Source organism: Argiope bruennichi, chromosome 4 (assembly GCF_947563725.1).
Source record: "Argiope bruennichi chromosome 4, qqArgBrue1.1, whole genome shotgun sequence".
Taxonomy (NCBI): Eukaryota; Metazoa; Arthropoda; class Arachnida; order Araneae; family Araneidae; genus Argiope; species Argiope bruennichi.
This window is the reverse complement of record NC_079154.1, coordinates 140,236,665-140,259,962: the sequence shown is the minus strand read 5'-3', so window position 1 is coordinate 140,259,962 and position 23,298 is coordinate 140,236,665. Positions and strand designations below refer to the sequence as shown.

Genomic DNA, 23,298 nt, shown 5'->3' with positions numbered 1-23,298 from the left:
AACCTACATCGGCGGCAGCCGCGCAATCGTATCGTTTGCATGTTTTTGATAAGAGATCACATTTCAAATTTTTGATCTATTCTGGCTCTGATGTTTCATGCATACCACTCAACAAAAACCAAAAAAATTTAAAACCTGATTCTCTGCAACTTTTTGCAGCTAACAACTCCAAAATTTATACTTATGGATCTAAATTATTAAATGTGGACTTAGGTCTCAGGCGAAATTTCCCATGGAAATTTTTAATTGCTAATGTGCCTGTTCCCATCATAGGGGGCCGATTTTTTACAAACCTTTAACCTATTAATAGATCTCAAAGGACGCAAACTTATTGATAATGTTACTAAATTTACCCAACCCGGAATAATTTCAAAATCAACAGATTATGCATCTCTAAAACTTATTTCTGGTGAATCAATATACCATAAAATTTTGGAAGAATTCCCAGAATTAACAAAATTAACATTTGGGTTAAAACCTGTTAAACATAATACGGTGCATTTTATTGAAATAACCGGTCCGCCTTTCCATAGTAAACCTAGAAGGCTAAATCCAGAAATGTATGACGCCGTCAAAAAAGAATTTCAGTTCATGATGGACCAAGGCATATGCCGACCATCAAAATCACCTTGGTCATCTCCCCTTCATGTCGTTTCCAAAAGCTCAGGCAGCATCTGTCCTGTTGGTGACTATAGGAGATTGAATGCCTGTACGATACCGGACCGTTACCCCATACCCCATATCCAGGATTTTTCCAATGCACTCCACGGAAAAAATATTTTTTCGAAACTTGATATAGCCAGTGCTTATTTTCACATACCAGTGCATCCGGATCATATACAAAAAACCGCAGTTTGTACACCATTTGGACTGTTTGAATTCCGATTCTTAAATTTTGGACTATGTGGGGCAGCACAAACTTTTCAGCGATTCATGAATGAAACCCTGGGAGATATTAAATTTTGCTATGTCTATTTGGATGATATTTTAATATTTAGTTCCAGTCAAGAAGAGCATAAAACTCATTTACGAATCGTACTGGAAAGATTAAACACTTATGGACTAACCATAAATGTTTCAAAATGCATATTTGGTGTCTCAAAAATTCCTTTCTTAGGTCATTTAATTACTAGTTCGGGAACTAAACCTTTACCCCATAAAGTTGAACCGATTCTCAAATATCCACAACCAAAAACAGTAAAAGATCTTCAAAGGTTCTTAGGTTTTTTAAATTTTTTCCGTAGATTTTTACCAAACATAGCAAAACATCAGGTACATTTAACTTCATATTTAAAAGGAGCTAAAAAGAATGATAAAACGAAATTGGACTGGTCAGATAAAGCGGAAGAAGAATTCCAAAATTGTAAACAATTAATTGCAAATGCTGTTTTATTGGCACATCCAAAACCAGATGCCACATTAATTTTACAAGTCGACGCTTCAGACTTTGCAATCGGAGGGACATTGTCTCAATTAGTAGATGAAGAATTGCAACCACTCACATTCTTTTCTCGGAATCTCTCCCCAGCAGAAAGAAACTATAGCACTTACGACAGAGAGTTATTAGCAGCTTATACTGCCATCAAACACTTTAGGCATATGCTTGAAGCTAGAAATTTCTCTTTGTTTACGGATCATAAGCCGTTAACTTACGTTTTCCAACAACGCTTGGACAAATGCTCTCCGAGACAGGCTAGACAATTAGATTTTATATCCCAATTTACTACCGATATTCACCACATAAAAAGCTCTGAGAATATATTAGCAGATGCACTTTCGAGGATAAACGCAATAAACATGCCAAATCCCATAGATCATAACGAAATTGCACAAGCACAACAAATTGATTCTGAATTAAAAAATTTAATCGATAATTCTGCAACATTACAATTTAAAAGAATTGCTTTTTCTAATTGCGAAACTCCCATTTATTGTGATGTATCAACAGGTACAGCTCGACCTTATATTCCTGAATCATTTCGTCAACAAATTTTTGCATCACTGCATAATTTATCTCATCCTAGCATTTGCAGCACTTCAAAATTAATTCGATCGCGTTTTATTTGGCCTTCCATTCTAAAAGACTGCAACAATTGGGCTAAGCATTGCATCCCGTGTCAAAAATCGAAGGTAATTCGCCATACTAGGACCCCAGTAGGAAAATTTGTAGACCAATCACAGAGGTTCGAACCTGGACCTTGTAGGCCCTCTACCTCCTTCTCAAGGAAACTATTATTGTTTAACAATGATAGATAGGTTCACGAGATGGCCAGAAGCCGTACCAATTCCAGACATGACAGCACAGACAGTAGCACAAAAATTTTTTAAGCACTGGATAGCCAGATTTGGTTGTCCTGTAAGAATTACTACTGACCAATGCAGACAGTTTGAGAGTGATTTGTTCCATGCTCTCTCTCAGCTACTAGGAATTAAAAGGATCAGATCTTCTCCTTATCATCCTCAGGCCAATGGCTTGATCGAAGAGTTCCACCACCCATTAAAGGCAGCTTTGAAAGCCTACAACACAGATCAGTGGTCTGCAGCACTGAACACCTTGTTACTCGGATTCCGGTCCGTCTTCAAAGAGGATATACAAGCGACGACTGCTGAGCTGGTATATGGCAAGTCTCTGCGACTACCAGCAGAATTTTTCGATCCAACACCTGGAGACGCATCGCCCAAGCAACTCGTGGAGGACTTAAAACGTCATTTTGCAACGATGAGACCAGTTCCAACGTCCTGTCATGGACAAAGAACAGTCTTTGTGCATCCTCACCTCAACGAGTGCTCACATGTATTTGTGAGACATGACGGTGTACGTAAGCCACAAAAGCACCATATGATGGACCGTGCAAAGTTCTTGTCAGGCGACAGAGAACTTTTGATCTTGAGATCAAGGGAACTTCCCATACCATATCCATAGACCGTCTGAAACCTGCTTTTATAATTCCACCTGAGTGTTCCAGTATACCACCGGCCAAGCAAGAAGCAAGTTCCACTACTAAGTGTACCAAAACACTTCCAGCTGAGACATCCATCGTCGTTCCAGCAAGGCAAACAACTATCTCAGGCCGACAAGTTCGACCCCCACGTCGTTATGTCCATTTCCAATGAGACTGCGGAGGGAGTGTGCAGCGGCCAAACAGGCGATAAATGACTGTTTGTTTCGCCAACTGGCGATAAGCAACAATCCTACCTTTGGAGATGAACTTTGCTCTCCAACGGATACGAGTGATTCACTTCCTGCCTTCGCCAGCTGGCTTAGAACTTCTGCCTCGTGCTGGTCGATGGAATTACGGCCAATATATCATGATTTATATTTGTTAATTTAATTTGTAATTAAAATTTATTTTTGTTATTTACATGGTTGGCAGTTTTCATTAAGTAAAAATGTTTTAATACTTTAATTTAAAGTAAATTTGGCAATGCGTGTTAAACCACGCACCAAACATCCAACATCACTTTTTTATAAGTGTTGTTTCGATACAAATATCATAAAAATTATTTTCTTAAGTTCTTAGTTAAATTTTGTTTTAAAATAATGTAAAACTTCGTGGTAATAAAATTGTATAATATAGGATTTATTTCCAAGCACCGGAGAGCGGTGGATGCGCTCATCGGAATCCCATGTAATCAGTGGTTCTATATTACCATTCAGGCTGACCATCCTTCAACCTGCAAGCATTTGGTAGGTACTTTAGATAGATAAACACTTTAGATGCGAAATATGGGTTCTAAATTTTATCCATCTAGGTCTCTTCAATTTATAGCTATCGTGCTCATTTATATTCAGAAAGCCGGACAGTCAGACTTTCTCTAAATTGATTAAAAATTTACGAATTTTGTCTTAATCCATATACCAAATTTTATGTGCCTAGTTCTAAGTTTTACGACCCAGTTATCACGATCACAAACAGGTAGACAAAATCGCTTTCTTCGGACGCTTGGTCTGAAGTGCGGAGATTCGACAAAGCCTCGAATTTGAAATTCTTGGCGTTCTCTTCGCAAGTTAAGTTCTCAAATTAATTAAAAAAAGAAAAGGGAAAATTAATAAAATGTGGCTTATAGAATTTCACATCTGAAGAGTAGATACCTATCAAGTTCGTCAAGGGGTGAACTACCTATTGATCAGAAGCATGCAAACGCGATAGCTCAGAAACACATTGACTTGAATAAATGATATTGCGTATGTGATTTTGTAACCACAATTATAGCTTTGTGTCCAATTTTGCTTATCTCGGGCGTTCAAAATAAGCATTCGGTGTTTCTGGTTCTTTTGGATTAACCATATCGCAGATCTTAACTTCGCTCGCTAGTTTCATGTGGATAATATTGTTCATTTATTACAGAGCATGCGAGAAAGATTCGGAGAGAGTGATCGCTCCGAAACTTAAAGCCCGCTGGTTTATTTCCGACATAGCAGATCTAGCTAACTCAAATAAAGCAAAACAGACACGAGTTGGTAGGTGGAAAATTGTTATTTCTTTTTTAATATCGACGAAATGATGCCGCAGTTTCTAAAAAAATGATGCATGCGACTTAGAAGCGAAAATCTAACAAAAATGAAACCCATGTGTTTGGAATGATTTGGCGATAAAGCGAGATTATGGCAGCCGTGTCTTTCTACTTTCATTCTCACGGACTTGTACCGGACTGACATGGAAACAACTTTCAGTTTTCCCCCTCCGAATTTCTCAGGCGGTCGTTGCGGCTGATATTCTTCGGAATGGATCGCCGGCTTCGTTTAGATCCTAATCGCTGGTAAGTTAGTTTTTGTAGATTGAAAGTACTAATGAACACATTACAATGAGTATTCACAAGTGATATTTTGAGTTTTTATTCATTCAGATGGTGCTTTTTTTTACCTTAATTATTGATTTCCGTATTACTATTTAAAAAATACCTAAATTCGAAATGCCATTTTTAATTTGTTTTTATGAAGTTATTTTAAAGAATTTGGAAGTTCAACAAATATTTATCTTTTTCGCTTCTTCAAATGAGAATGAAATTTTAAATAGTAAATGTAATAAACTATTAATTTGTTTTTAGTACAATTAGGAATAATATCCAATTACAGCTTGAGGATGAAAATGCTGTTTATTTATTAGATCATAAATTAATAACATTTTAATTCCACTGCTCTTTATTAGATGATTAAAAAAAAAATGTTTCTGCCTTTTTTTTCTATTGTTAGATGCAAAGACTTTTAGATTTTGTTTCATTCATTTATTCAATAAAGAGTTCATTAAATATTATGATATAATTTGATGACAATTTGAATTGTTTAATATATTTCGATTTTTACTTTTATAATATCAAAATATAAATATTTATATTTCTGTTGTAAAATTCAGGTTGTAATCTTTTCTTCCTCTCTTCAAATGCTTATTTTATATATATATATATATATATTTTAATTTCTGAGGCATTTTTTTGTGTGTATTTTCTCTGCTTATTTTTCTTTCTAAACGAAAAATAGGTTTTGATTTTTTTTTTATCATTTTTACATTACAAAGTTTAATGCAAAATTTTATTTCGTTGGACTTAGGAAAAATTTCAAAATTTATTCTATTTTAAGAATTGTAGCAATTAAGAGAAAAAAGGAAATAGGTAATTTGCATGCAAATTTATTCTTTCAACATTTCAAATTATTATGATTAGCGAAACGATGAAGAAATTTATGAAAGCGATTCTATGCCTGAATTCTTTTGGGCAGTTCCATTGTTTTATTTAAGAATGATAGTATCATGCATTGCTCTGATGCTCGTGATATATTAGAGTAGAGGTTCAGGCTTCACGATTGAATAAATGAATTAGAAAAAGTAGAAATGCCCGAAGAATGAAAATTTTATATCGATTCGTGATCAATATTAATTTTCCAATTCATCCTAAGACATTCAAAATGCTAAGTACGTTTGTGGATTTACAGAAGCGAGATATGTTTAAATTTCTCTATGTTTGCACCAGTTTAGAAAATAAGCTTGATTAATTGTTGAATGTTTTAAAAAAATTGTGAAAGTTAAACAATTATAGGGAATTAAAATACGGATCAAAGTATTTATATCATTTTAATAATAGATTTTTTATTAATTAAGAAAAAAAAAAGATAATATTTGCTTTAAATCGATCAAAATGTGCCTCTTGCTTTACATGTTTATTATTTTTTTCTTTAATTTTATTGATTTAATTTAATTTAATTGTCTTAAATTTATTTTGTTGAACATGTTTTTTTAATTTTTTAGAAACTTAAAGGCAAAAAAAGAAAAAAATTGCTGTAAAATCTTGCTGAGTATTTGACTGTTTGATTTTGAAAATGTGTGAAGGATGAGAGCCGTTGCATTATTTGCTTGACACATTTTTCACCTATTTAGTTTTGCATTGATTTAATTATTAGCAATGAAAAGAATTACTATTAATTTGCTAATTTAAAGTTTCCTAAAAATTACTTTCTTTAAAAAATATTTTAAGAAATTATATTACATTAAAAATTATTAAAAATTTTCGAAATAAAAACTTTTATGCCAAATATTTGTAATTGTTGTCTTCGATAAAAAATTAAACTGGAAAAGGCTGTTATAAGTTTATTTGATTACTGCATTTTAACTCAGAACTTTTGAAAGATATATTATCTAAATATCTTAGAGACAGTATAGGGAGATTGGAATTCATTTGTATTGTTTTAATCATTGATAGTAACAGCCATCAAAATTCACTACAGTGGCAATTCGAAACATTTGAAATATAGTTGTTTGAAATTTTAGTATGAGATAAGCATGCAGTTGTATTAATTGATTGAAAATGTTTCCGCAGAAACTTATTTGCATCTTTCAACTTTTGAATGAAATGGCCATTTTGTATGTTACTGCTATAGTATTATGAATCTGAAGTCTCGGAAACTTTTAATATACATTGTTAGTACTATTAATATGCTAGAAATATCATACGTATTTTTATTATATGTCTGTTAAACGAAAGGTAACTCATACCCTGCCGTTCATTTTTATTTATAACATACATTATAGATTCAATGTAAGATTACGATTTTACTAAAATAAAATAGATGTTGGAACTAAATCCGAGCAACAGCCTTTTTAGAACAACAACGCTCGATGTTTTAATAGAAAACAAAGTGTTAAAAGAGCTGACAGTGCCAGCTAATATGAAAATTATTTTTTTGCTTTCAATTAATATATTTTTAAACTCATGCATTTTATAATAAACTTTGCAATTTTTATCTTTCAAACTTTATCAACAAATTAATATATTTTTAATTTACGAAGTTGCCATTTTTTACTTTACCAAGCTTATATATTTGTATGAGCTCATGCCTATCGAAAAATAATGATTTTCTTAGTTTCAATGCCATCATTTTTTTTTATTCTACCGTATCAAACTTTGATCGAATTTATTTTTGTTCAAAATGTGATGAAGTCAAAATATATGGAAATCGTATATCATTTTTATTATGCATATTCTGCATATAGTTAAAACGGCTAAGCTGATTTTTTGATTTCCGATTTTTTTAATTTAAATTTTTTAAGATAAAAAATCTCTCCTCCACAATCTCTAATGAAAGTGAATTTGTGTTTTCCTTCTCAACTGACTGAAGCGAAAATGTGACACAGAATATGAATTGCAGAAATCGCGTACCAAATTGAAGTGATTGAGTTATCACGCCACTTGTTGAATTCAGCTCAACATTTGATTGTGTTGACAATAGAGATGTTGTACTGGATTTTATCCACCTTGTTCTCTTCGGTTTGTAGTCACTGTGCTAATTTATATTCGAATAGCCGGACAGACAGATTTCCTCTGAAGAGATTTTCTTAAAAATTTAATAGAAATTTACAAATACCATATGCCGAATTTCATTCGTCTAACTCAAAACGTTTTTGAGTGATATTAGTGTCAGAGACGGGTGGAAAGAGATAAGGCCAAAAATGTCTTTTTCGGATGGACGGTGGTCTAAAATAGAGAGTTTCGTCAAAATCTTGAGTTCGAATTTTTTGACGAGTACAATACCTGTGTATGCTTCCTGTAGGAGAAAGTAAAAAGGGCGCAGATTTAACCCAATGATACTGTTCTTAGGGATGTTACATTTCATGACCCTTTTTCAGTTAATACTTTTTTTTCTCTCGGATACTTAGGAAGTAATTCATTGTACTCGTGTTAAGAATGCTGAATAATCCGCCATAAATAAAGAGAAGCAAATTCAACTAAAATCATTAAGAATAACGACATTCTTGACGAGCAGTTCATCTGCTTGTTATGAAACGAGGGTTTTTTTTAACAACATGCTTTTATACTAACAGTCAATTGAACAATGCGCGCTTTCAACTGTTACATTACCTCTTTATGTTCGGATGCGTTTTAATATCAAATGGATTTTGTATATCTGTTTCTTTATTTTCCTGTTGGCAATTGTAAAGCATTCTGGAAAATTCTGTTTAAAAGCTTTTTTTATTAACTATACTGCTTACTTATAATCTGAGATACAATTTATTTCTTGCCTATGGCCTTCATGTTCCAGATTATAAACTTGCATTCGAAATCTTCTGATGGGAAAAATGGCATCGTTATATTATACATAGAAACAGATAAAATCAAAATGAAATAAAACAGAAATTGAATCTTTTTAAGAAGACGAAGAATGCATATTTCTGTATCTTCATTTATTACTTTTGAAAGCTCTTTTTTTTTACCTTTTTTATCTTTTTTTAATCTAATTTCATTTGATATTTTTTGATATCATGGTCTAAATCTTTTCACATCAGTATAAATTAAGCTTGGATCTGAAGTTTTATCTGTAAAAATCCCTTGCATTATTTAGGACCCATAAATTAAAATCCTCTCAGCGTTAATGAGATTTTAAATTCTTGTTCTTCATTCATTATCTCAAAAATCCCATTCCAATTAAAAATCTCCCGTTATTTCCGTAACTATACTCTGATCCCAGTTTTCCTTATTGTTAATTATATAAATGGTTATTTCCAGTTATATTAGTGGTTAAAACTTATTCGAAGAAATGGTGTTATCAATGACGACATTTCAACCGCTTTCCTGAAGAAAACAGCTATAAAAGCGGCCTCGCGATTGGTGAAATCCTCTCACGTATTGTTTTAATATTTCTTTTGATTTGAAAATTATGCTGCGTTAATAATATCCGAAATACACGTGACATTCATTTCATAAATGTTCCTTTCGCTCCCTTCAGAGAATAGTGAACACCACATAAAAATGATGGATGGATCAGTGTTCATGTCATTCCAGTTATAAAATGCTGAGCTTGTAGCTGGCAAGGAAATGCACATATCCTGTCATTCTGAAATGAGCATGTGAATGATTGGCTTTTTGAATCATTGAATATTTTTAGTAATTATAGGAAATAAAAGCAGGAAAAGTAATTTCCTGCGTTAAGTGCTATCTCGTCTATGCCCATGCTTTTTATTTAAAATCAATAATTGTGGATGACTATTCTCTCTGAGGAGCATATCCCCTGTCAACAAATTAATATTCTATGAATGAAAGGTTTCCATTTATATGGTATTCAATAAATATATTTTGGGATGTATATACAAATATATGATTATATTCATGATTATTTTTAATGCACATTTTTATTCTAAAGGAAATGTATGTTATTAATAGAAGATTTTCATTTGGCGCCTACAAAAATGTTTTGACAATAATTATAAAATCTTCATATTGACAATGCACCGAAATTTCTACCATAAGGGGAACTTGGAATGAAGGGAATATATATATATATATATATATATTTTGTTCCTAAAGGTTTAAAATAAAATATTTCTGCACAAAAAATATTAAAAAAATATCTGTAATAATTGGAATAGTAGAGTCAGCAGAAAATGACCAGTGGGAGAGGTCTTCCCAAAATGATGTAATAAAGATGAATGCTTGTTTGAAATGCGTTTTTTCCCAATCGAATTGAAACCAAAATTGGCGTGGAACTGCAATCGTAATTGCAACATCAGATACCATATTTGATATATTTAAGTCATTGCATTTTTGAGTTGTCCTCTGGATGTACAGACCGATAGACAGCCAATTCCTTGTTGGGATTGTCTCAAAATCTGACAGGTGTCTATGCTATAGATGTTGAATATTTGTACTGATTTTTATCCTTCTAGCTCTCTTCGCTTTGTGGTCGTCATGCTCCCTTATATTTGAACTTGCTCTGAATGATTTTGATAAGAATTTGACAGGATCTACGAATTTAGTGTAAAAACCGTATTCCAAATTTCACCCATCTAGCTCAAAGCGTTTTAGAGTTATCTTGGTCACATGTAGACAGACATTTTTGAAAACTGCGTTTTTCAAACTCAGGGAAATCTAAAACGTGAAATTCGTCAAAATCTCATGTTCGGTTTTTTTTTCTTTGCGATTACAATATTTTCTCTATATTTCGTATACAATAAATTAAAAATAATGTATAATTAAATACCCAAAGAGTTAGAAAAAATAGGATAACGGATAGAATGCGCCAACCTGATTCGAATACACTCCGAAAGTAATCTGGCGCAGAAAAATAAAAATATTCATGGAGACGAATGGTCGTATATAACGAGGGACATTTTCCATATTCTATAAATTGATTATTCAATGTATAGAATTTGGAATACATGGAATTTTATATTTTTTCATGGTGGTTTTTAATCATTTTCTGATTATGACGTTACTAATAAGATATTTGTGTTTAAAATTTCTCTTCAAATAATTCGACGTAATCTCTATTTTATCAAATATCATGTGGAAATATTCTGATTTTAAATTGTAAAAAGCTACATTAAAGCAGTGTTATCTTTTATGTCAATTTCGTTATCGTGATGTAATATTTTTGGTAATGGATTTTCTTTGTTTGAGGTTTTGTGGGAACTTCACTAAAAAGCTGTAATAAAACGCTATCTTTTGCGCTTCGTGACGTACAAATCTAACGAAATTGACGGAGCCAAGGACAAAAAAAAAAAAAAAAAAAAAAAAAAAAATGAATAATTCTGTGCAAATTAAACTATTTTTAATGAACTCATTTCTTTCCAAACAATACCAGAAGGCACAAGTTTTTATATCTAAATTTACTGGTATAAAACGTATTTTCTCATTTCTTATTGAGTACTAATTCCTTCATTTATCTCAAGCCACGTAGAATGTAAACGCGTCCGCGTCCCGGTGAATCATAGAAGCAGTTGCCGGTAACGTGTTGAGTTAAAATAGAAAGCTCTGCACTAATAGTTTATACATGCTTATATACCGCACTTCACATTTCAAGAATTTATTATAGAAAAAATAAGTTAAAGAATATAAACTGTTCATATTTTAACATGAATTCTGTAATGCCTTATTTCCATGTAGGAAACATAAGCAAAACATTAACAATAAATCGTAGGTCTAATTCTTCAGAAAGTTGATTCAAACTGACATTATTTTTTTACAGATAAATGATTACACAGATATGAAATGGTAATTTTAAAATAAGAGTCAAAACTTATAGTTTTTTTTTTGAAAAAGTCCTTAAGAGAAGTCCTTTACACTCTGGGGAAATAATGAACTATGACCAAAACGCTACTCTTTTTCTTGTCATAACTTGTGTTTTGCGCACGCCATACAGGAGGATCGTAGCAGACGCTCGCTTCCAGTGCCTTACCAATGCAAAGCTTTGCCTTCCTCATTTAATAACGATAAAAGAAAAATAGGCCGGATGGTACGGAAGCCGTATACTCGCGAACCGGATACTCGGGAGTACTGCAGTTTTATGCAATTAATGATGAATTGGGCTAATTCGGAAACTTACGAAATTTTGTTATTTTTTATATCTATTATTAAATTATATAATGTATGCCATGATTTAACAAAAGAAAACTGGAACATAATCTATTCATGCATGGATTTACATAAAGTGCATTGCCGCAATAATCCGAATTCTAAAGAGCGAATTCGGACAATCCGAATTCTGATTAAAATTCCGAGGGAATAGATATGTGGAGAGTGTTGTTCTTCAGTCTGCCGACAAGATTTGGAAGTTGTTTTTGTTTAAAAAAATGGATGACTGTGCTGAATAAAAATATTCCTCTGATTTCACCACCTAAAAATAAGTGCTATTAAAATTGCTTTGTTTTCCTCAATATTTTTGATGGTATTAAAAATAATGCTTGTGTGTGCATATTACAGAAAATAATTCTATTTAAGTACACTCTTTTTTTTCAACTTACAAACTTTTTCCAAAGTTAAAACGTGAACTTGTATTGTTTTGCACCTTTGCAAAAGTGCAGGAAAACGGCGCCCTGCTAACTTTCTGGAAATGATGATAGACTTTACCAAGCTATAAAGTTTACTTCTAAGATTTTCCTCGCTTATTACGTGGTAGTATAAAAGTAACGAATTTTATTTTGAGGAATGAATTATATATTTATTTTTTTGCTTTATGAGATTGAAAATCATTTTTTTTTTCATTGATATATGTTCTCATCAAGTCCAGGTTCCTCAGGTCAGAGATACAACACAGCGTACTTACCATGCAGCACATTTATCATCATATGATGTTTTCATAAAATAATATTTTAAATGTTGAAATTGGAAATTTTGGCATTTTAAAATATTCGAATAGGGAGCTATAACGGAAACTAATAACAAATAGGAACTAAAGGTACAATGCTATGCCTATTTAATTGCAGGTTACTCTAAACTCTAATTCGAAACATCGTAGAAAGATAAGATTCGAAACTGGAGAGTTTCAGGTTTGAATTCCATTAAAGAACTGACGTGTAAGCAAATCTGGTGCACGTTAAATCCGCTGGGACCAATGTCCTCCCTCTGATGTGGTGTGGAAGTTTGGAGAGGGAGGGGCTGGGCAGCTGAGGTGTCGTTCTCTTCATCTGACCGCGGCTCAAAATTAGAAGGTCAGTCCCAAAATAGCCCTAGTGTTGCTTTAAAACGGGATGTTAATATAACTAAACTAAACTAAACGTAGAATGATAATGTTCCCTGCTTGATTCTGCTGTCTCTTCTTTATTTGGGCTCGCCGTTGCGTTCTGTTCGTAAGAATTTACACTTAATTTACTAATGATCAAACGGTTTACAAAAAATACTAGAATAAAAAAATTAGATCATATTCAAAACATCATGATCTTCTTTAGAATTAACATCGAGATCGATTAACATTAGATATCGATAATTAAAATTCAAAGAAAAAATTTTTTTTTTATCAAAACACTAACAATAACACGTAATTGGAAGATTTGATTTAGCAATAAAACAGATTTTAATTTCATCACAGTGATAAAAAGCATTGTTAAATTGTTTTTCAAATTTAGCTTTGAAGAAATTATGAAAATAAAGACAAAAAGATGCATAAAAAATTATGGTACAAATGAAAGATCATTAAAAAAATTTTTTAGTGTGATGTAATAATGTTTCCTATGCATGTTTGTGCAATAATGTATTTCGAAATTATTATGGAAAAAAATTACATTTCCATTAACTCTTAAACAATTAAAACTAATTAAAATTTAAAGACCTTTCTTAGTGACTCCTATCGAAGATGCAATGACGTGCCAAATTTGGTAGCCCAACGATCTGTCTTCTGAGGTGTTTTAAATGATTTTTGAATTTTGCAGATAATATATAAGTCTAAAAATATTATTATATTAATAAAACATGAAAATAATAAGTGCTAAAACTTTACCAGCCATAGAAATAAATAAAAACATCCTATTATTGAATTATCTGCCAATGAATAACTAAATGTTTAATTTATGTCTTTTGACGTTTATTATAGTAGAAAAAAATTTAGAGATAGTTTTATATTTGCAGTAATTAGAGCATAGAAGATAAAATAATCACACTGTGTCCTAAAAGTTTATAGAATCCTGTATTTTGTCTATATTCTTTGTTGTATATGATATATTTCGATGCAATGTTCCCCTGTTATATTAAAAAAAAAAAAAAAAAAAACAGCATTTTGATCAAGTATATTTTATGCCAACTTTTAAATCGTAAATAAGCTGCTATGACATGTACAAAAAGTTTATATAAATATAATTTTATTAAGGTGTCGGTAATCGGTAATTTTATTAATGTATCGGTAATCAGGCAGGAGCTTCAAGAAACTTCCTTAACCTAATTTATACGCTGGAAGAAAAGGAAAACGGTCGGTCGTTCTGCGTTTCAAGATGTCTGTAGCTTCGCAGCACACCAATGAAGAAATAGATAAAATTATTTATTTGAAATTATTCGGTAAGTTTGTTGAAGAAATATCGAAATTTTTAAATCATTCTAAAAGTGAGATTTATCATCATAAACTCAGTAAGATGCCATATGAGTCAAAACCTTCTTCGTGACTATCATCTATGATGGATTTTCGCAGTGATATACGGATACAAAGAATTGCTTCAAATCAGAAAATGTCGGTTCCCAACATTATTAGGGCTTTCCGGTTGTAAATGTCCAAGAACATTGTTCATAGACAAATTATAGAAAATCTAGTTATATAATTCGCTCAAAAACGGCTCGCAGAAGACAAACTCTCGAATCTTTGCATCAGAAAAGGGCTCTTGGTCAAGTGGATCAAGTATGGTCAAGTGGATTTGATTTTTTACAGAATTCTCTTTAATATATAGAAATACCGGAAAATTATTTTATGTCGCTGAAGTGTAGGTACAATTTGGTATCAAAGGTACTACAATCGTCATTATTTCGATAGAAAACTGGGTATATGATGCCATATCAAAAATTAGAAAGACTTCAGTTATTAAGAACATTGCAGTGAACACTTTTTGTTGAAACGCTATATATTCTACACATTTTTTGTAATACTTAATAGTTGCATTTTGATATATAACTGAAATATAAATAGTTATTTTTCTAAATCGTTTAATTTCAATCGCATATAATTTGAACATATGCGAAGCATGTTTGTAATTAGTGTTTATATGCTTTTCCGTTTTGCTAAAAACACATATATATGCTATAGTCTATAAGCTTTTAGGACAGTGTAAATCGATTCTTCTTTAGGCAGACTATTCAACTGCCTAAAATTCCTTTAATAAGATGGGATCATTGGCAGGCCTATTAAAACGTTATTAATCTAATTACCAAATGCACAAAATTGTAAAAGAACATAATTTCAATGAATTATGAAATATTGGAATATTACAGTTTTCTTAATATAATTTAACTCATTTCATTCTTTTAGTTACTGTTGCATTTACAAACGTCAGGAATAGAATGAAATGGAGCGCGTACAAAGATGAATGGCGCGCTGTCATGAATCATAATAAATAAATAAAAACATATTCATTTTCCCAAAATTATTAAAATAATAAGAAAAAAGTTAACCTAAAATAAATAATTTACATGGCGTTAATTTAAAAATGCATTGAAATTTTTAAAACTAAATGGAGCAGTTTAATGAAAGAGAGATTTCATTGTTTGCACTGTATAGGAACAGAAAATGCCTAAATCCGTGCCTGGACGGAGCATATTCTAAATGTACGGAAAAAAAAATGAGGATTGCGTAGATCTGGTGAAAAAGGAACCATCATGGGATATCAGACTAGTTTCCTTTGATCAATGGAGTCCTAATGATTGCAATCATTTTATTTTTGCGTCATATACTACGTAAAGTTTTATACCCTTCCCCCGTTCCTTAAATGCACTCGCGTGTTGTCTGACTTCGAAGGTCAAAACCCGGGAATGATTGATTGTTAGTCAACAGAATTTCTTAAAATTTCTTCAAAGCCGATTCAGCATTCATTGTGCTAAATGAGAAGAATGCTTCTTTTTTAATCCATTTCATATTCTTTATCACATATGTAATATTTCCAGTTATTTATCTTTTCATATTATGCAGGTTTGTTCAAAAAATAAAGGTACGAATGTATTTTTTAATGTTATGATGTTATTCAAATGTAACTGTATAGTATTTTCACCTTGTTCTGTCACGTGGGTGCTACCATTGCGCTCATCATGATAATCTAGCTGAAACGACAGATTCGTGTCAAAATTTTGAAGGTTATTTTATAAAAAGGTTATTTTTCTAAATTAAATGCCATTTTATGAAGGTTTTAATCAGCAGATTCATTATCTCTAATATTCTTTCAAAAAATTATAATCCGTCGTTGAGGTCAGTTAAAAATTCATAGTTTATTTGATTTATGTGTTTTTAAGAAATCGAATCATACTGTTATTGTTATAAGCCGACAAAAATATCTTATGTTTTCTGTTGCAACCTTTTCTACACGTGATGAAATTTTATTATCGTCTGCAAAAAAATCTTAAAAATATTATAATAATGAAGACTTTTTCTTGCATGTCTTTAAAAGTTTCAAATCTTTACAAATTGAAGATTGTCTAGGAGATGCAGCAAACGATTTAAATTATCTTGCTATTATCACAAATAAACAACGATGCTCTTTTAAATATCCCTGCCAGACTTTTAATAAATTTGAGCACCGCATTATTTCAGTCTTTTTTTCTTGGCTTGTTTATTATTTGGAGACGAAATGAAATGAATCGATTCGACCATTTATCATTAGCTGTTTTGAACGTCAGACGAATCATTTCTTTTATCATCATTTTAATGCACATGATGGTTATGCAAGAGGAAGCTCTGTTATCATATGACATAAAAATAAACAGACAATCTAATTGCATTTGTTAATGAATGAATCATCACCAAATATCATTTAACGAAAAATAAAAATTCAGCTTGAAAGTGACAAAATTTTTGAATAATTACTAGATAGATACGGATAGAATACCTGTAGAATGTAGCGCTGAGGTGTACAGGTGTATTTTGAAGAAAATGTTTCCTCATGCGAGGTATTGAGTCATATTACCATCTAACTACATAATGTAGAAATGATCACTACTGCTGTAACACATCCCCAAGGACTGTTTTTCAAAAATGAATGAATATCCATACCGTTATTTTAATTATTTTTAATGAGCGTAAAATTAAACTACCATTATAAGGTAAATTCTTTATTAAACCTATAAAATTTTTGAGTTTATATGTCAAAAATTCTTTTAATTATTTGCGGAAATTTTATTTATCGTTATTAAGATTTTTTTAAAACTTTTTTTAGCTATTAATTCTGAAGATTTCAAATACATTTAATCAAGTATTATAGATTTATCCATTCAATATATTTCTCCTCGCCTTAAATAAAAACAAACAAAAAATAATTAAATAATTAACTACCCTAATTTAAATAGATATTTACTGATAAACTGATTATTGAATGTATAAAACTGAATATTTCTTGTTGGTTTGTTTAGTAGATTTTATGATTACTCCAAACCAGGTTTAATTAATTAAATCTGTTTGAATGATTGCGTGTCTTATTTTTAAAAATTAACAATCAATTTAAAAAATAAAAATTGAACATTTGTTTCATTTTTCTTCTATTCTTTCACTTTTTAATCGTTAATGGATCTGGTAGAAATGCTGTTATTTCGGAAATTTTATTACAGTATATAATGAAATATCGTTTATTAAATTTTTCATCAATTAATAAAAATACTTTCCCTATTTTCTGCAGAGAAGTTAGAAAAGTATATTTTATGCCTGAGTATCGCAATATCTTTGTGCATAAATTGCAATTAATTCATCTGAAAATGAATGGCGATTTGATATTGCAGATCGTGATTTGGTATGGATTGCAAGTAGTTGGAATAAATTTTTACATTTGCTTCATATTTTTAAAATTCATTTCTGAAAATATTTGCTTCGATTTGTGTCCATTTTCTTTGTATGCATGCAAATAAGCCGGAAAGGTTATTCAAGGTCTCGTACATGGTATTATTATGCTTTTTATATTTGTCTCGCGTTTATGTCACCAGAATCATTGTTCTCAACTTTGTGTATGTGAAAGCTCATAGAAGAGAGTAACGATAATGTTGCATACCTCGAAACTGCAATTGACATTTCGCTGGTCGTGTCTCTTATTTAATCGCCCAGTTGTACATCATATATCGACATATTTCATATCTCTTCTGTTGAATTCTATATTATGTATTGTGGTTTATTAGAATCTTCTTTTCTACGAATAACTTTTGGGTGATATTTGGTGGGTTATCTTTGAAGAATTTATTGGGATTCCCTTAATATTATTCTCCTGCAAAGTAAATCATGCAAGATTGGTAACTGTTCATCTGAGTTTGAACATTCGAAAGAATTTATTAATTATCACTTTATGTGCTTTCGCCATTTAAAACTTGAAAATAACGTAGTGCAGTATCAACCATAACAAATGAAATGACACATTTAGACTTAATAGCCGCGTAGAAGTATGGAATTTTCAATGGGAAATTTGTTTTTTTTTCAATTAATTATTGCATAATAAGTATTGTGTTGCATAACAGAATGTAGTTAGTTCTGCAGTCTGTTATGCAAATGCATTTCTTATTATGCAACTCATTTCTGTTTAATACCTTCAACAGTTAATAATTTTACTTCGAATTGCATCGCGGAAAGTCATCAAAGGAACCTTTATAAAAGCAGAAATGAGTGAATATTACGAAGCACGAGAATTGAATTATCTAAGACTTAGGCGCAGAATTGAATTATCTAAGACTTAAATACAGGTCGTTTCATGGAGTAGGAGGAAAGGAGAGCCTCATGCAAGAACGTTTGTTTCTAACGTTTTAGTAGCTTGATAAAAATCTGTTCCATCGATTCGATTTTATTGTATAGCTTTTATTTGATTCTAGGAAATCGAAAATGATCGTTAATCACTACATTTAAAAAAAAATCAAACTGAGCTTTTCAAATCCGTCATATTTAGCTGTCCAACTGATCTGACTCGCGAATAACGACAGATCTTCATCCTGGCATAACGGACCAAAATATACACATTTATGGAAAGTTTAATCAGTCGAGATAATTTACATCCTTCGTTACCATCCGCTTTCGAGCCCCCATTTCTTATCGAAAAGAATAAATCAGCATTTCTTTAACAATGTCGGCGGTTCATTCGATATAAAATAATTAACATGATTGGCAGGAAGGGACGCTAGATGAAAGGTAACTGCCTATCCATAAAATAAATTATTCTAAATGATTGCATCACATAAATGTTTTATTATATTAAGAACCCGTTCCTAACTATCCTACAATGAAAATCAGCTGAGGTAACTGAAAACACTGCCCTGTTTCTCAGAAGAAAGTCTAAAGATGAAAACTGAATCTTATTCGTAACCGTTTTATCCTACTGATACAAAAAATATGTAAGTTAGCAACTTACTTTGCAAAATAACAACTGTAAAAAATGCATAATGAAAAGTTTTGGCTTGATTTTTAAAAAAAATTATGATTAGAAAAATAAAGTGAATAAATATTAGAAAATAACGCTGAAAAATGCGGGAAATTTTTTTTCGTTATCTAGAGTGCCTTAAAAAAAGGCATATATTTATTTCCTAGTCCACTAAAGCTTCATGGGTGATTTATGATCTTTTGAATGCTTAATGAAAAAGATCAACGTTTGGTTGAAAATAAATTTTGTATCATTTCATTTGACCCACTGCAGAGAGAACTGTCAGCTGTGTTACATTTCAAGCAGTTTTCCAACTATCTAAAGAACTTCATTGGAGAGATGTGCACCTCATCCCATCCTTTCCAAAGAACACTCGGTCACTTGCATCTCAAATATGTTAATCCTTCGTGCAGCCTTTCGCAACCGATTATTAGCGGCGACAAAGTACCCATTATGCGCATTTGATTATATCCCTAAGATGAAACTGTTTCTGTGAAATGTTCATTAAAAATCGTCTGCTGCATCTGCTTTCGAACAACGGCGTTCGGGTTTTCATCTTTGTAGGCATCGCTGGAAAGGCAACGGTATTCCGATGGTGTCGTAACGCTATCAATTTTCGTGACTGGCTGAATCGGAACACCTGTTAGTTTTCTTTTTTCTTTTATCTCATTTGAGTGTATTCATTAGAATAGCATGGAATGCTCCTTTTTTTTTTTAATAATGCTTTGTGTTGATAGGAAAATTTTGTTCTTCATTCCGAGAATCAGTATTTTGTTTATGTCTGTAATGATGATTCGCACCATTTCTTTTCATAAGTAGACACATTATTTTTATTTTTAGAACTTGATTTTACTTTTGTCGAAGTTTGAAATAGTTTCTGGATGGGACTAAAAGAAGATTTCATGCCGTCTTTACATGTTGCCCCAAATTATGGAGATTTAATTTAATTTAATTTTTTTGAATTGTATCATTATTTTGTATCATTTTAATTTTTATTATGTATAAATAATATATTTATTATTATTTGTATTATTTGTTAGTTTTATTTTATTCTTACCTACTATTTAACTTTGTGATTTAATTTTAAATTTTCATTTATAATTAAATCTGAAGTTCGTTGTTCGTTTTTTGTTGTTGTTGTTGCTGAAATGTTGCTTTATCAGTACACCTTCAGAAAAAAAAAAAAAAAAAAAAAAAAACTCAAGGAATAAAAAAAAAAAACTTTTTCCCGTATGGTTAATTAGTCAATAAACTTATTATTTTTTTAATAATAAAGAACAACGACATTCTATCCGTTGTTCCTTCTTATTAATAAAAGTATAAGAATATCTGTAGCTTAGGAGAGATACATTATTTTTACTTTCTTTTACATGAATTTTATGTACTTTTTATAACTTCATCGTTTTATAAAATAAAATATTTATGACCTAGTAATGTTCAGGGTGACTTAATAAAAACTTCGCCATTTGACAATTAATACTTTATTTAATTATTTACTACACAGATTATCACTCATTTGTTTGAATAAACAAAAGAAAAATAATAAAAATTTGTGGATAGAATATTATTTTGACATCATACATTGCATAAATATCTTACAGTGTGTAACGGGCTTGTAAGTTTTAGAAAAACTCATGAAAAATGTCACAACACTCTGAAAGAAAGTACCTTTTTACCCTGATGTTATGAAGTAAGGCTACGAAGCGCTATACTTAATATCTTAGCATGCTTGTTGTTGTTCACATTGAATTCGAATTGTGAATTTAGTAAAAATGTATTCATTTTGAAGTACGTATACAAAAGAGCATTGCCACTTAGATCTATAAATATATGAAAAACTAAATTTAGTACACATTTTTAACCAACGGGAATGAATAATGGTGAGTTTCCCAAAGTGAAAACCAAAATTTGTCGCAGAAATGCATTTGTAAAAATCACATACAAGATTTGAACCATTGCGTTTTAAATTATCACGTTCATGTGCTTCTGAAAGCGCAGGCAGGCAAACGTTCCCTCGTTGGATTTGGCTTTAAATTTCATAGGTGTCCACACTGCAGGTGTTTCCTATTTTATTCATCGTCGTTTTGAAGTCACCGCGTTCATTGATATCTGAACAGTCAAATAAATAAATAAAATAAATTCCGTGAATAAATTTGATGATATTTTGAAATTTGACATATTTAGTGTTAAGATTATATACTAAATTCTATCCATCTAGCTTTAAGCGTTTTTCGAGTTACCTTTGTCACGAACTCTAGGCGTTTCAACAATGTGCTGTTTGAATGCAGGTAGGTCTAAAACGTGACATTCTTCAAAATCTCGAATTTTTTGACGATTCTTTCTATTTCTTATACTAGAAAGTAATTGAGTAGCTATAATAGAAATAGGAAAACATTTTCTTTGATGAACTCCTCTTTCCTACTGAAAAATAATAACTATGCGAAAAAAAAATGCGGTATGATCAATAGATTCCATTCCTAACGAAAAATATTTCTGTTTCAAGTACAATGCCGAACGTGTTTCAGTCTGGTCATGCTGTCATTTTATTTCCACTCTTACCAATCATTTTTGCTATTTACATTCTCCTTGCTGATTTCGTGGTCATGTATTTGTATTATTTTTCCCACTTGAGCCTTGCGAAATTCTAATGATTCGAATCTGATACCTATCATCACAAAAAGAAAGCAATCTTTGACGTCAAGCGATCGTCGCAAGTTATTGTGACAGACACATTTCCTTTCTGTCACGTTCATTTGTATTTTCTTCAAATGAACTCGCTTTAACTGCAATTATTTGATGCTACACATATTATGCAGGGAACCGCAACAGTTTTTCCCGCGATTACTTAAGATCGAACTCCATTATGGAATCTGGAAAGTACGCCACTAAAATAAAATGAGACATTATTTCCAAATAATTGATTATTTATTTATGGTTATGGTTTCTTTTTACTTCCTGATGTTATATATATATATATATATATATATATATATATATATATATATATATATATATATATATATATATATATATAGAGAGAGAGAGAGAGAGAGAGAGTATTGTAATCGTGTAAAAATCGACTCAGAGATTTTGGGAATCTTCAGATCTCTTCATAAAACACATTTTGAGAATAATGTCTATCTGTGAATGCGACAACTCAAAAATTCTTTGAGCTAGATGAATGAAATCTGACATATCGCATTGACTCCAAATTTTGAAAGAAATTCCTTCTTAGGAAATCTGTTTATCCTTGTGTTCTCAGCACACAAATGTTACATCTGAAGTGCAAAGAGCTGCACACTTTGGAAGCAAATTCGTTGAGGCATCTGTTGGTCTGCACTTTCCGAAGCATGTAAACTCAAAAAACACAATGATTTAAGTTTATAAAATTTGGCATATAACTTTGGGACCACATTTGTAATTCTGTGTGAAATGTTGGTTTGAATGGACCGAGAAAAAAAGTACACGTACTATTTCCTGGTATTTTTGTGTTAAAGATCATCTGTAAAAGACTCTTTTGTTGCTGTGGATTGTAATAAATAATGATGATGGTATTTGATAATAATAAAACATATCGAGGAGAGCACGCCCGTTCGTTTCAAAAGCGGTTATTGAAATGCTTCTCTTTTGCACATAGGAATGCAAATACATCTGCCACATATGAAATTGAAATTTGGGATTAATGTAGGGAATAAACCGTTCAATACTATGAAGGCAATTCAACTGTGGAGGATTTGCCTTCTGGGGACCATTACGTGATTTTTCTGAATAAACTTCTCTTACAAAATATTTGAATGGTGTACGTATGTAATATATTAGCTTGTTTTTCTGTCCTTTCCCTTTAGCCCACTATATCTGTTTTCATTGATGTTAACAAATCATACAGATTTTGAAATTCCATGTAGAGGTATTACAAACATATAAAATATAACTCAACTATCTTGTTACAAATTGGATTAAAATACTAAACGAGGTAACCAAAGTTTGAAGATATTGTAAGAAATGCCATGAAGATAAAGCAACACGA

At 31.3% G+C, this 23,298-nt stretch overlaps 2 protein-coding genes across 2 annotated transcripts in view; both read left to right on the top strand.

The window, feature by feature from the left end:
• Positions 1–2,245: 2,245 nt before the first annotated feature.
• On the top strand, positions 2,246–2,923 carry LOC129966475 (protein NYNRIN-like). Its single transcript, XM_056080902.1, has one exon. It carries the CDS (start codon positions 2,246–2,248, stop codon positions 2,921–2,923), a length of 678 nt encoding a protein of 225 aa, XP_055936877.1.
• Positions 2,924–4,638: 1,715 nt separating this feature from the next.
• LOC129966552 (uncharacterized) overlaps positions 4,639–23,298 on the top strand; it is a 121,081-nt gene continuing 102,421 nt past the window's right edge. The window contains exon 1 of the mRNA XM_056080998.1: positions 4,639–4,761. The gene's annotated coding sequence lies outside the window, so the exon portion shown is untranslated. The remainder of the gene's footprint in view (positions 4,762–23,298) is intronic.

Excerpts from the sequence above, each read along its gene's own strand:
- LOC129966475 (XM_056080902.1), top strand. The coding sequence starts at position 2,246 with ATGATAGATAGGTTCACGAGATGGCCAGAAGCCGTACCAATTCCAGAC.